The 15,761-nt window shown below is 38.7% G+C and overlaps 1 protein-coding gene across 1 annotated transcript in view; it reads left to right on the top strand.

The window, feature by feature from the left end:
* The first annotated feature begins 1,282 nt into the window (after positions 1-1,282).
* lpcat1 (lysophosphatidylcholine acyltransferase 1) overlaps positions 1,283-15,761 on the top strand; it is a 29,654-nt gene continuing 15,175 nt past the window's right edge. The window contains exons 1-3 of the mRNA XM_042506893.2: positions 1,283-1,539; positions 10,941-11,080; positions 14,815-15,029. Of these exons, the coding sequence (XP_042362827.1) occupies positions 1,453-1,539; positions 10,941-11,080; positions 14,815-15,029 (442 nt within the window). The 5' untranslated portion in view covers positions 1,283-1,452. The remainder of the gene's footprint in view (positions 1,540-10,940; positions 11,081-14,814; positions 15,030-15,761) is intronic.

The following is a 15,761-nucleotide window of genomic DNA, read 5'->3' on the forward strand; positions in this document are numbered from 1 at the left end:
TGGAGATTTGTCCTAAAATCCTAGAACGATCCTAAAATCTTTTAAGTGTCCTAAAAATCCTAAAAAGATCCTAAAGTCGTAGAACTGTCATAAAATCCTAGATATGTCCCTAGAATCAGAGAAACGTCCTAAAATCCTAAAAACATTGTAAAATCTGAGAAACATCCTAAAATCTGAAAAATGTCCTAAAATCCTGGAAATGTTCTAAAATTCAAAAAGCATCCTAAAATCTGAGAAATATCCCAAAACCCCAGAATTGCGCTAAAATCTAAGAAATGTCATTAACTTTGAAGGACATCCTAAAATCCAAGAAATCCTGGAAACATGCATGGGGCTGCTGCAACTGGCCCCTGGCCTCCTGTTCTTTTGAAAAAGTGGTCCCAAGCAACGCAAGTTGAGTTTCGCTGACAGATGTTTGGTGATAAAGCAGTCAGCCCCGGGGTAAAGTGTAGATCATCCATCTGCAGCTTTGAAAACCAACACAGTCTGTTTGTATGGCTGGTTGCTGTTGCGTGCAGAAAAAAATGGGTGGATCAAATGCAGCAGGAAACTAGACTTCAAATGCAAACTAAATCTCAGTGAAGGCAAATCACCCTAAACCTCTCAAACACACATTCCAGAGACACTCACAGGGCTCTTTCCCTCATCAGTCATACTACACCATTTCAAGAGCTTGAGAATGTTTGTGGTAGACGGTTACATTAGTCCTTAAAATGTATAGTCTTATTTCTAATGAGTTTAAGTTGTTGATATTATTATGACATTGTTTCGGGCCCTTAATTTCATGGGGAACCTCTGTGACACGGGTGCGTAGGTGTTGGCGCGTGCATGTACTACCAGGTGTCAGAGTTGGTAGCCGCTTTCAAAATAAAAGCTTGAACACGATGCTGCTTACAGTATTTGCCAAAGTTTAAGTTATAATCAGCCTAATGTTTGCATGTTTCAGAACTAAACACAAACGCTCCTAAAGTGATATGACGAACTTTACATACGGCGAATTTGTGATTTGTAAACATGCTCAATGATGATTCTAGACAAGGTTCACTGACTCAAACTTGCATGCTATTTCAAATATTCAAATAATTGTTTTTTGCCTTTTTATTCCACCGCATGTGGTACATATTCGGGCGTGCAAACACAACGACCAAGCACATTTTTTATTTGCAGCATTTAAAATAGGCTGCACTGTCTTTATACCTGTTCCTGCCTCAAGAACTTTATTTTGAAACCTAGAACCGGAAGTCGCGCCGTTTCATCCTGCTAGCTTGTTAGCGAGCGCAGCTCTTCGCGGCCCCTCCCCGCCCAGCATCAGTCTCTCCTCCAGTCAGAGGAGAGTGGGCTGAAAGCTGAGGAAACACGCTCACCTACGGCACCAAACGACGAACTTAGCACACGTTATTTTGGACTCGACTTTTCCGTGTTGTTTTGGAGTGTAAGTTACCGTCGTCAGCAATGAAGTCGTCGAACAGTCGCCCCTTGAGAGTAGGGAGAAACCCCTTCGTGCACGAGCTCAAATTCACCATGACAGAGAAAATAAAGGTAAGACAATTAAGATGAGGCATGATACGTTTTTTAACGCGTTACTTAAAACATAAATATCCTGCCTCGTCATTCGAAGCTACTGTAAAACTGTGTGTTTTTTGGTGTATTTAGTACAGCCAAACTTTACCCACCTGGTCAGGGCTGACAGACGCTTAAACTGTGCTCTGTTTCGTGTATGCCATTTTACATTCTGGTGATACAATGTGTAAACTTCATTAGCAGCAAACACTGATAACAAGTAGTTCAAACTTAAGAGCAATGAGGCAACCTTCTTACTCAGTAGGGATGTAGTTCCACAGTGTTTTCCTTGTTGCACCCAGTTAGCAATTTTGGGGTCTAGAAACGTTCTGAGAATCGTACAATGTAAACAAGTTTTTTAGTTATCAAAATGTTCTTCTTAAATGTCACTTAACATCCTCTAGAAAACATTTGTTTTGTTAACATATCACATTACATCAGATTTTCATAAAGTAAAGTAGTGTAATCTTAGGCCTCAATAACATGTTCTGAATGTTGCTTTATAAATGTTTTTTTCTTTGTTCTCATGTAACATTGTGGGAATGTTTTACAAAAGAATATTCTATGATCTGTCACCTCTCAACATCACCAAAATATCCTCAGAATGTTGCAGTTAAAACATTATGTCTTAGTCAGCATTTAACCTTATAGGGACATCAGTTGATATGATAAACATCCTTAAACAATGCATTCTGGTAGTTGTAGGTTTCCTACCTCTTGAGCGAACGCGTTCTTTTTCTCTGTTTTTTCTGTTCATGTTGCACCAATTTCATTTCATTATAAGTTTTATACTTGTGGTGTCATTATGGGGCCAGCCACTGCCCCATATTTCCCTGGATTTACCAAGCCAAATTTAAATCTCGATTGAGCCAATTTGCATGAGAACCACGCACCTTTAAACAACAGGAAGCAAAAAATGCACTCCTTTTCCTCTTACATAATTGCACTGTTCAGTTGTAATGCTGGAGAGGTTGGCATGCACTTTACTTCCCACAGTCTTTCTCTGTCAGTTTCTCTCTTGCTAGCAGTTTCTCTTGACTCTTCCAATTGATTATGCATACACACAAAAACACAGAGGCGCATGGTGTTTACACTGGGCTGTTGGCACAGGGTTAAACATGCTGACAGCTATGTGTACTCTGATAGTCCTCATTAGAATGGATCAGTATCCAGCATTGCATAGCACGAGTGACTAATGGTTTAGGTTAGGTTAAAGTCAAGCTTAGGATCTGTCCAGTTCGGGTTCTTCTTGGTGGGAAGGCCATCCTGCGGACATTTAAAGAAGAGCACACACCTTGTTAACTTTTTTAAAAAAAAAAGCAGAAGAAAATGAACAGAAAATGAACAACAAAATCCAAACAAACAAAAAAACAAAAAACAACAAAGCAATTAGAAAGTCAAAAACAAATTAAAAACAAAAAAAGAAAATGACCTGAAATGAGAGCTTAAAAATTATGGTAATTCTATAAAATACTTTAAAACATTAGAAATATAGTTTATAGTTTCAGCACATTTTCTCAGAGCATTTTCTAAATTCTTTTTAAAATCTACTAATTTCTTGCAATTTGCAACACATGTCTTTCCAAGTTGCTCATTGCAATCACAATCAAACCAATAAGCTCAAATAGTTCAAAGGTGTAAATGTTTGTGAAAGGCATCAGAACTCCATGTTTCGTTGGGTTAAAGCAAGGTATGGGCTCCAGGCTAAACATGATCATGGAGTGGCAGGTGAGACACTCTGCTGGTTTGGCTTCAGATGGACAGCTTTATACACACCCTAAATCAAGTGTTGAAATCGATGGTTTCTCACTGCTGGAGGAGAGCACGCTGACTCCTCATCAATCAACCAATAGATCAATGGGTTCTCATGCTGAGTGACTGGTGGGCTCTGCTGACAGATTGTGTGCTAATGTAGTCCAACTGACAAGCTGAATGAGTAATTAAACTCTGTTTATGCAAATATAACACCAAAGGTGTTTTTAACCTTTTCAAACCTGGACCAAAATCACTTTTCTTGTGCTGCATTCATACGCCTTTCACAAGTATTTAATCCTGTGAACCCTGAGCAAAGTGGTTTGATTTCTTTCAAAAACATTTAGGAGAAAACACCTTGGCAAGAAATGTCCTGCAATTTGTAATAAATTAGTAGATTTGGATTTTTTTAATCTAGGGAAAATTTCAGAGACCTATATATTTATAATGATCATTATTCTATATCTTAAATTATTTGACATCAATACAACATTTTTAACATAATTTAAAATTTTATGCAGATTTTTGTCAGGGCATTTCCCTGTTTTTTGTTTTGGTTTTTTTTGGGTTGGGTTTTTTTTAACTTCCCTGTTTGTTTTTTGTTTGGCCTTATTTTTTTGTGCTAATTGTCATGTGATTTTCTTGTACTTCTTCTAATTTCTTGCTGATTCATGACCCACGTTTGTGAAAGAAATCAAGCCACCAAACCCAGATTTCAAAGGTTAACTGAGGGATTTTTTTGCCCTCTAGTCAATCTTTTTGAAGAAATCCTCTCAAAAAAGTTGCACTGAGGTATCAAAGATTAGTTTTTGCAGTCGCACAAGCCGACAACAGGAGGAAGTGCTCTCCCTCCGCCCTACCCCATCAGGTTTATCTGTTTCCCATAGCTCCAGGGCCCAGAGGTGCCTGCTTCATTCAGAGCAAAACACACAAAGCACAAGGCTCAGGAAATTGGCCTTTATGTGGGCACCGCCAGTTCCCAACAATTACATTCCACTGAGAAAAGTGGTAAACCCCTTCTGCCTTTTTGGTTTTGCGTGCTTTCACTGCAGTAAACCATGCTTTTAAACTTGGCTCTTTGAAGACCCTCTTCTACCTCTTCTACCAGTTTCAGTTTAGCTGAATGCTGTAGCTGCACTTTCCCCAGTGTTGTTCTTGCTGGAAGAAAGTCTCTATTAGTCCATTTCCGTCAGTTTTTCTGACGGAGCTTGATTGTAAACAGTTGTGTGTCTGTGCCAGATGGCAGCAGCGGTCATGTGATGTAACCTGGACCATGTGTGTCTCTGTCTGATTCACACCTCCCTCTGCAGGCTTTTAATGTAGCAGTGAGGTGTGTTTTTCCACTTCACACACTTATGTGGACTTAGGTGTGTGCACACACACACAGTCTTACAAGCTCTTTCTCAACTAAAACTTAACTTCCTACGTAGAAGCCATGGCCTTCAGATCTATATGACTGCAGGATGTGTGTGTTTTTTCTAGGTGGCTGGTGTGTGATATTGAGAAAAAACGTACTGCTGGATGTATAAGCACATCCTACCCCCTGGCACTTCCAGTATTTTTTCTAACTTCCAGGAAACCTGATCAGCAGGACTGTACATCAGCTAGGTCAGCAAGAGAAAAGGACAGACAGTGGCACCACTTTCCAGCTGAGTCACACATTGCTGAACAGTGATCATCATACAGACATGGCTGCCAACTGCTAGGTTGCTGACAAAATACCTGTGACATTCGATAGAGCTGCAATATAGTGCCCAAGGAATGAGTCTGAAACACAGAAATGAGTTAGCAGTTCAGCACTCCTGGTTTCCTTGTCTGGAAATCAGTGGGTCTTTTGAATCAGTTGTTGGTTAAATGCCTGAAATAAGAGCCAGTGTTTCCCCTAGGTTTACTGGTTTTGGTGGGGGTGCATGGGCTGGATGAGGATAGTCTCCCGTGGAACCCCTCCCTCCAATCTTTAGCTTATTTATTTATGTATTTATTAGCAAAGTTCAGTCTTGTAGAGTCAGGAGGAGTATTTCCTTTCTGACAGCCAAGTTGGATCAGAGCCTGTCATGCTGTGGTGAGTCCTGTGCTGCTTGTCAGGGGATGCAGTTTCAGCAGGAGAGCTGGTCATGGTTTGTTCTGCTCACACACTGGATGGTACTTTATAGCAGCAGGCCAAAATTTGCATCCTTGCCACTGATGCTAGTTTCATGTTTTTTGTGTCTAAACAGTGCTAATATTTTTGCCTGCTTTTCCGACCGTTGGGGTTGGCAGCTCTCCATTAATAATTTACTAATTGGCTTTTAGACTAACAGTCTTTGTCAGGTGACAAATCTCTCGCAAAAGCCTTAGTGCTTTTTAATACACTTAATGTAACACATATGAATGTCTTCTCTGCTCTGCTCTATTCTCCCTCTGTGTGTTTGTGTGTGCATGCGTGCGTGTTCGTGTGTGTGCGCATAGGGGCAAATCTCAGCCGAAGCAGGGGACAATTGACAGCAACGCAGTAGAGACTGAAACATAAATTAGATAAATAACATAGCATATTTAGTTTATTTAATAAAATCAACACAGTCTAGACCTATTCTGTATGAAAAGTGACCCAAGATTAAGATTAAGATCAAGAATAAAAGTGGTGTTCATTTGTGAAGATTATCTTGGTAAACAAATAAGTGTCATAGTATCATGTAAGTAAATAAGTATTGTCGTATCATATAAGTATCATAGACTTCAGCAAAAATTGTCACTCAGGAGCACTGTACATAGACTGGATTGGGATTCTTCTTAAATCTCAGTAAATGTCTCAAATGATTCTATAGACACACAGCTACATCCCTTTACAAAACAGAATGAAAACAAAATCTCTGGTATTCAACACATTTAATAACAGATGTGACTTTAACAGTAAGTTTGTGTTTGTGTGTGCGTGTGCGTGTGTGTGTGTGTATATATAACAGGTTCTTGTACCTTTGTCTTGGACTTGGTGGACTGCTTGTCCTTACTTCCTGCCTGACACACAGGCTCAATCTGTACACCAACAACATGACAAACGGCAGGGTGAGTGCTTCCTGGGCCCCCAGGTGGAAATCAGAGCACACTTCCCTTGGCTCATTGGAAACAATTAGCCCAGGGCAATTAGCCTTCACTTCAGGGTATAGTGCACTTAAAAGTATGCTGTGTCACTTTGTACCAAACGAATAAAGTTCTCTTATACATCCATGCTTTGCACATGGTGTTATGAGGCATGTCTGTGGAATGTGTGTGATAGAGCAGACAGTCATTGTCAGTGCAGGTCCAAAAATAAGATTTCAGAGGGGCTTTCTGCTTGTGAAAGAAGAAGAATGTAGGTAGTACTGTTTTGCCAATGCAAGTGACATCATCCATGTCACCAATAATAAGATTTAGTGCCACCACCCACCACACTTTTTCTTTTTTTTAAATAATTAAAACCTCAACAATTTTTGGAGGGCAGCCCTGTGAATGTTAAACTATATATATATATATATATATATATATATATATATATATATATATATATATATATATATATATATATATATATATATATATGTATACATATATATATTTTGGTCACTCAGTAGCTAGGTTTACATTACAGATTTCCGCAAAACTTAAGTGATATTTTTGAAATTTCAGTAAAACACAATTGCAGTGATGTTTTGCAACTTCTCTCGCGATGTTACGTGACTTTCCTCTCGCAGTAACATTCCAATGACCACGGCGATGGATATCCAAAATATTGCCAGGTTTATTTCTATTGCAGCTTCTCAATAAAGCCAATAATTTCTTTGTCTCGCATAAGAGTTAAGAAAATCTCAATCTCTTCATTCGTCCACACATACCGAGCCATGTTTTGTAGAATGTCATGTGACTCTGTTGTACTTTTCTTTTTCTTTAGGTTTAATGCTGGTTTGCATCCATAAAGTTATACATCATATGAGCTATAGAAGAGAAAAAAGTGTTTCAATTGCAGTTTCGCAAAATATGGCTTTTTCAAATCGCCTGAAATACCACCTCATGCAAGCGTTAAAACTTTTTTGCAATAAACTAGAGTTTTTTCAAAATTGACACAATTCCATTACGCCTATTTATGTATTCGCAATTTCAATTTGTGCAATTTGAGGGTTAATGGAAATCCATATAATGTGCAGTTGCATCTTTTGACATTTCGGTCCCCACTAGGGCTGCACTTATTAATTATATTATGTCTCAGTTAATCTAATGAATGTTTTTTCAATCACTCACTGACACCGTTCTGAGTTGGGTACAACCCTAATTTATTGGATGGGTTGCTGTGATATTTTACAGACATTCTTGATCCCCAGATGATGAACCTTAATAACTTTAATCCCCTGTCTTTTCATCTTTCTTCCATCTTTTAAAATCATCAGATCAGGTTTGGATCATGACAAATACTTGCAAAACTAATGTCATTTTCATCAACTTGAGCTGAACTATGTATTAAGAGTTAATTGGCAAAAGTTAGTATAATGGTGTAACTTTGGTGTCAAGTAGCAATGTGGGTCGTGTAGGCACCAGGCCTTGAAAAGGAGAAAGAATGATAGAATGGCTCAAGCTCCAAAAACAATGAATACTACAATTCCCATAGTGCAACTCAATAGTGCCTTTTGTTTAACCCTTCCTGTGAAAATACCCAGATCTTTCAAACTCCACAGCCTGCTTTATAATACTGACTTTCTGTTTAGCCCAACTCAAGATATCCTTAATGACATCATCAGTTTCTTGTAATCTCTCAGATCCTAAAAAGCTCACCTAAGAGCCACTGAACACAACTATTTTCAAAAGCCGAGTAGTACTGATGTCCATGCATACATATTGATGGAGTGTTCCTTTAACACACACAAAATCTTGCGCATAAGAGGAGGCTTTTGAGGGCTAGTGATATAAGGAGTATAGTAATTTCGTAGCTATCTTCATATCAGAGCGAGGATGTTTGGTAGAAGGGAGAGCAGCATTGCAGGAGCATGTTTTAACAACAAATTTTAAATCATCAGCGAAGGATGGACCGATGCACTCATAAAACACTAGAGATTGCTCCCCTCTGCCCCGCCCCAGCTCATTCTCATGCCACCTCCTGAGAAAATGTCAGCAGATCCTCCCAGATGGATTCGTTAAGCTCTGATGATGAGTCCATTGTGCGTCAGGCTTGGGGGTGGGAGGGCAGGGAGAGGCGTTAGAGCATCATAAATCTCCCCCATACTGTTTATTTATTAATACAGCCCTGCAGTGTGCACCTGGGCTCCTCCAGAGAGAGAAGCACACAGAAAAGAAAGAAAAGAGGGGACAGGAAGGGGGTGGGCGGAGTGGTGTATATGATTCCCTAGAGTGGTCACAAAAAGCACATCAATGCAAAGTAGGATGAAAACAGTGGACGGGAGAGCAGTGTGATAAATGAAGGTGCAGGTGAGCAACTACACATGAGGAGTGAAAGATTGATGGATGGATAGATGGATAGTTGAGGAGGGATTCCTCTGGGATGGATGATTACTGTAAGGCAAGCAGGGAGGCTGATGAGAGAATGAGGGAGCGTGATGAAAGTGCAGGATGAAGAGATCAGCAAGGGGGAGGAAGGGGCTTACAATGTCGCACAGTCTGAATTTACACTGGAGGCCGTGACTCTGTGACCCTGTTAGTACACACACACACACACACACACACACACACACACCACATCTCTCTCATTACACACTAAGAGAAAAGGCATGACAGGTCAGTCAGCTGACTGCTCGTCTCTGCTGTGCCACTCTTGCTTCCATGAATTTTATTTCAGTAACGACACTTAAACTGTATGACCTGAAGTTGAACTCAGCCCTGTACACCATTTACAAAGTTACCTTATCTTATTTCCTGCCTTACTGTTTATACAGTAAAACCTCACTGGTGTTATGCAAAAATCAGAATTCCATGTCTGATAATACCAAACAGTCAGCAAACAATTTCTGAACAAATGTACTGTTGACTGTTGAGAGACAAGTCAGTACACTGTGTCTACTATTTTGTAGTGCTCACAAAAAATACACAGAGAAAAAAATACAAAAGAAACACACAAAAACAACAAGACAATGGCTGTCACTATGTGAATTAATGCTAGACAGCAATGTCTTTGTGTCTGTTATTTAGTCGGCCAGGCAGTGGCACAAAATTTAACACTGGTGTTCATGGCTCCGAGATAATATTGAGCATGTTAGCATGCTGATGTTAGCATTTAGCTCCTAGCACCTCTGTGCCAAAAGATAGCCTCACAGAGCTGTTAGCAGAGCTGGGGACTCTTGTTTACCTGTTTCTGTAGAGACGGAGAGATAATAAATGTATTTGTAATTAAGTTTAAATGAATAAATTTAAAAATGATAATGAATGAAATAAAATGTCTTTTGGCATTTAAAGACATCAGATTATAAGCCTCATAAATATCGCAATGATGGGTATGAAAGAGACATTTTCTGTAGATCGTATATTACTAATGGGCACAGTTATCCCATGGCTTGTGACTGCGCTGAGGTTAAACATTTATGGAAAAGTTTCTGCTGTTCTCTCCATCCTGGTTAGGAGACTGATCCCAGTATCACATGCAGTGTACCCCTCAATGATAACTCAGCACTGAAGTTAAACATAAACTATGGACATCTTCCCCTTGCCGTTCTTTCTGCAGTTAAAAGGGTGGTGTTCTGCCACTGGAAACATTCTGAACCAAAAAAAGAATATTTGTTATGTACAGCTACAGTTCCAAAAAACGTTAGGATGCTGTGTAAACCATAAATATAAACAGAATGCGGTGATTTGTGAATCCCTTTTTACCTGTGTATATTTGAATCCAAAGACGATATATTTAATCTTCACACTAATAAACTTAGTTTATAACTCACTCTCTCTCTCTCTCTCTCTCTCTCTCTCTCTCTCTCTCTCTCTCTCTCTCTCTATATATATATATATATATATATATATATATATATATATATATATATATATATATATATATATAAACCTTTTGCAACATGTTACAAAAAAGCTGGGACAGGGGTGTGTTTGTTTACCACTGTGTTACATTGCCTCATCTTTTAACAACACTCACTAATTGTATCAGAGATTAGGATACTAATAGTAGCGTAAATTACTGGTTTCATCATGATACGATATTATATCGATACTATATGTGAAAGGTGTCTGAAAGCAGCACAATAAAAGTGATGTTGCTCCAGGTTTCAAAGGGTTAAACCCGATTTGCTAATTTTAAGTTCAAACATAATCTAATGTATATTTCTCCAGGATTTTCCATCAAGAGGTAAACAGTATTGATATATAAAGATTTACATATTGGACACATAAGGCTGTGAGCTCCAGGGGTTAGCACAGTGTGATTAGAGCATGACTGTTGCTCCCTCTTCCATCCGCAGATGGAATGTGCTCCTCCTCCTCCTCTTGACCCTGTAGGACATGCAGGCATAGTCTTCTGCTCTATAGGAATGTACAGTATGTTAAATAACAGTTGGCTGAAAAGCTATAGGAATGTCAAAGAATGGGACAGTGAATAATAGGTTGTGAAGGTGCAGTGGAATGATAACGATGTCACCGCTTGTATCTCTTTTCTCTCTCTCTCTCGTCAGATTGGACTGATGTCAGTCACAGTGTTTCCAGTGCGTCTGCTGCTGGTGTCCTTCCTCATGCTGCTGGCGTGGCCCTTCGCGTTCACAGCCTCCCTGGGACGCTCTGAGTTTGTCATTGAGCCACAGTTGTGGTGGAGGAGGTGTGTGTGCTAAATATTTCTGTGTGTAGGAAAGTGTGGAAGTGCTACTAAGACATATGGGATTACACAGAAATGTGTGAAAATTTCAGCATCCTGTATAATGATAAACAGAGCTAAGCAAACAAGCCCTTTGATAACAACAGTCTTCTGCTGAATTTTCATTGGTGTCTCATTAAAGGTCTCTATATGTCTATATGTCTGCTTAAGGTCACCAAAGTGGAAATTTTAACTTTGAGTACCTTGACACCTATCCGCGTTCTTTACCAATTCCTATTCAGTTTGAGAGATTCTATGTATATTTATATGCACAGTTTAGACGAGCTACAGTTACAGCTCGATTAGGCCGTTTAATAGTATACGAGCACCAGGAGAGAATCCATTTATTGACAGAGGTATGTCCGACTCCCCCACGGCAGGTGGATATATGTCCTCTTTCAGCTAGTTGCCATAGACCTATATTATTGATACAGTCTATGATATAGACCAGGCATCACCAAATGGCGGACTGCGGTCCGGATCTGGACCATAATTTTGTCCTATCTGAACCCGTGGCCAAGTTGTAATAATATTTTTAAGGAGTAGTGCTGGGCAATTAATCGAAAAATAATTGAAACCGACTTTCAGAACCTCTAACCGTCATAATTTTGCCCATGTTGGGTATTTTGGTTATTTAAAAATTCTGTTAACTTTTTCCCCACCAGGGCTGCCAACTCCTATGCATCTGCCGTGCATCTCGTGCTTTTGGGCTCTGTCTCACGCTCTAATGACACTGAGGAAAATCTCATGCCAACGAGGCCAGAAATGTTGAACAATCATGTAAAAAAAGTGAACGATTTTGACTGATAGTTCGACAGCAGCACAGTAAGACAGACAAACAGAGCGCAGCTTCTCCGCAAAGCACTTAAGTGTCTGAAACAGGCACATTTGCAGAGGTGGAAAGTGACTTCTTTAGATTTCTACGGACTACTTTGTGTTATTTTCAGGTTTAATCAGACTTTGGATTAATTATTTAGAAACACCAAGACGCATAGCTCCATGTCTCATCCAGCCGCTCGCGCTGAGCTCTCATTATTATTACCAGGGGCAGATGTAATGTTTTGGGGGCCTGGGTCCACAAACACATGACCTTATTTTTACTCTTTCTCTGACTGGGAATGTTGGCAGGCCGTTGGCAGCTATAGGAGAAGTAGGCCTACTCAAAAGTTGTTTTTCTTTTTCCTGAGTAAAATGATTAACAGCACAGACATTTTACAGAAGTTGAAGTCAGAGTCCTGCAGTCAGGAGAGGTGCCTATTATCAGCACAAGGTGCTTAAATTTACCTGAAGTTTGTTTAAAATGGAGATTTTTTTATAATGCTGGAGAGTTTAATAAATAATAACAAATCATATGTTTATTACAGTCCAACACACCATGGTCAAATGAAACTGAACTGTGAGGGCAAAAAACAAACCACAAAAAAAGCAAAAGCAAAATAATCATTCATTAATTGTAACTGTTCAGTTAATCGTGATTCTGATTTTAGGTATGAGGTTTGGACCTTTGCTGGGAGGAAATTTTAGCAGCTGGACCCCTTTGAATTTTAGTTGAATACCCTTGATATAGACCCTATCACAATCACTTCTGTTTATATACAAAAACTTTGTGGTAGAAGCCACCACATTGCGTACATATAATCAAATGGTTCTGAACAAACTCTGCCGGTATTGGGGGCCCGCACAATCCACTGAGCCACTCACTCCCCAGGAGTGTAACTTTAAAATAAAATAAATATAAAATAGTAAATGTCAAGTCGTATGTCCCTCACCTAAGCCAAAATTTAAAACAAAAGTCCCTCTTCAGTGCTTACATTTTTTTCAATGCCTGACCCGTTCTGTAGCACCCTTTCCCCCTTCACAAGTAACAAACAGTCCCTCTCCCTAATCACTGAGGGAAGCCAGCCAGGCGATGAAGAGCACATGCACATCACCTTGTCCACTTTAAGTCCAACTGAGGTTTTTTTCATGACGGAATAGCTCAACCTCCAGTCACATTACCTGGGTGTGTTCGTACAATTTTGAGAAATTTGATTTAGTCCAATTTCAGTTGGACTAACATGTTTACATGTATTTTAGAAGTGCAGTTTTAGTCGGACTACCACAATAATTCAACGTTTTCTGACATCATGTAAGCATACTGGCTGTGTATAAACAGAAATAGATCTTTTGGCATTGACTAGCCCAAAACAGTTTTCATGGTGAAATTTAATTCTTAGGTTAAATTGCATTACAGCAGCTTGAAACCCTATGCACACAGAGGGTTGTCATAGTAAGTGAGTACATTTTACATAGACCAAGTATTTGGGTTTTGCCGTTATTCTGAAAAAGAAAATATTCCTACTAAGATGTTTACATGGCTTATGACATTGAAATAATACTCCTGTTACATGCAGCCGTGCATACCCCGATTAATGTGCCCTAACATGCAATTTATCATGTAAAAATATGGAAAAGTAGAACAGCTAGAGCTGCCTGTCATTGTCCCTTTCATTTCCTCAACCTCCTTCTTGAAAGGTGGGTGTTGTTATATTTGCGCATACCAAAACACCCGTTGATATCCAAGTTTTAAATAATGTTTAAAGCTGGTGTGTTTCTTCTTTTGACCAGAAATGTGGGATTTTCTGCATACATCTCCTCTCAGCCTTGTAAACTGTTGGCAAGTTGGTTTTGCACAATGTTTCCATGACAACACACAAAGCTGACTGTAAACAGACGATAGGCTGTGTGTCACAAACTGCAGTAAAATCCTTATCTGAGACCCATATATGCCCAAATAATTCTCCTAAAATCCGAATAATACTTGCATATTCCACGCCTTAATAGAAAATGCTAAATTCTGAAAATGACCTAATTTTGGAATATTTAAACAGAACATACTATTTATATGACCCACATCAAATTCAGAATATTGTTATATTTTGAGTAATAGGGGAATATTGGTGTGTATGTAACTGTAGACGATGATATTGAAGTGTGTGTAATAAGAGGAGCTGAAGGTGATCATTGCTAGAAAAGAAAAGATTTGCTCAGTCACATCCATCATTGACCAAAAACACTTAAAAAAGCCAAACTCACACTTAGCACTAGAGTGTTCTAAACCAGTACCAGTATTGGAAATGTCTCCAATATTGCCTTAAATACAGAGTCAGGTGTTGGTGAGTACACAAGTCTATGCACTGATCCAATACCACGTCATTTCCTCATGAACTTTATCTGATCAGGTCATTGTCATGTGTGAAAAGTTCCCTACTTACTATCTTAAGAATATCTCCAGAGTGCTGTGGTCTAAAAACTTACTTTAATTGTTGTCTGTTTTGTCACTGTTGTAGCTTTTTAATGTATTAATTATAATATTAAAATTAATGACTGCTGTTATTATTAATCTATTTGTCCGTGTTCAAAGAAGTAGTTGCTGTGATTAGCCGTTAGGTGAAGTTTTCTGACCTAAGATGTAATAGTTGTTGATCCATTTTTACAGTTTATTTATTTATTTATTTATTTATTATATAAAACTCTTAATGTTTTTTAATAATTAAAAAAAAGGATTTAATTTTTTTTGAACACAGTGACATCTGATCAGTAGCTATAAGCTATACAAGCTATACCTACAGCTTGTCATGCAGGTATTGGAATAGGTAAAAAAAAACAAACCTGATATTGGAACATCTCTACTTTGCATCAATTGTCGTGTCTGTCAGGTTTCTAGACGTGTGTCTACGAGTGATCATGCGAGCCATGTGGTTTTGCGGAGGTTTCCATTGGATCAAGGTGAAAGGGGAGCGGGCGGCTCCCTTAGAAGTTCCCATCCTCACCGTTGCTCCACACTCCTCCTACTTCGACGCCATCCCAGTCACCATGACCATGTGCTCCATAGTCACCAAACTGGAGAGCAGGAGCATCCCCGTCTGGGGCAGTGAGTCACATTTATTTCCATCATGAGGCATAGATTTACTGAAAGAAATGTTTTCTGTTACCATGGCACATCCATTTAATATTTTGCATTTTTCCAGTGCAAACTGCTGTGTAGAATATTACCAGACATGAATTTAAAAATGTTGATCTTCATATTGAACTTCTGAATTAGCTATATGTTGAGTAAATTTAAACTTAAGTAAAATTTAAGTAAATTCAAACAATTAATTGACTTGGCCAACGGTTCTATGGTCTGGTTTCTAATATTTTGAGATTCATATCGAATTAATTATTGAACAACAGTGGTTTCCAATTCCTGTGACAGACAATGCATACAGGATATTGGCTATAGATTGACAGCAAAAACTGACAAAAATGGTCATCCTTTATTTTTTCCTTCACAAAAACTACACCGTGTCTGTGACTGACACAGATATGGCCATTTTTCAACCATATTTGATTGCATTTATACTTGAGGTTGCTGCAGATACAGTAACTGTAGGACTATCTCAGTTGACCTGCACATTTTTTCTTTTTTAGTGCTCTTTTAAATCTTTTTGGGTTTGTTTTTTTTTTGTTCTCTGTATATACTTTACATATCTTTCTCTGTACATACTTTACATATCTTTCTCTGTACATACTTTACATATCTGTATCTTTATCATTTTTTAAATTTTATTTTATACTATTTTATTCTATTATTTATTCTATATTCTACTATTTTATATTCTTA

The sequence above is a fragment of the Plectropomus leopardus genome, chromosome 17 (genome assembly GCF_026936395.1).
Source record: "Plectropomus leopardus strain MGB_pleo_1.0 chromosome 17, ASM2693639v1, whole genome shotgun sequence".
NCBI classification, from domain to species: Eukaryota; Metazoa; Chordata; class Actinopteri; order Perciformes; family Serranidae; genus Plectropomus; species Plectropomus leopardus.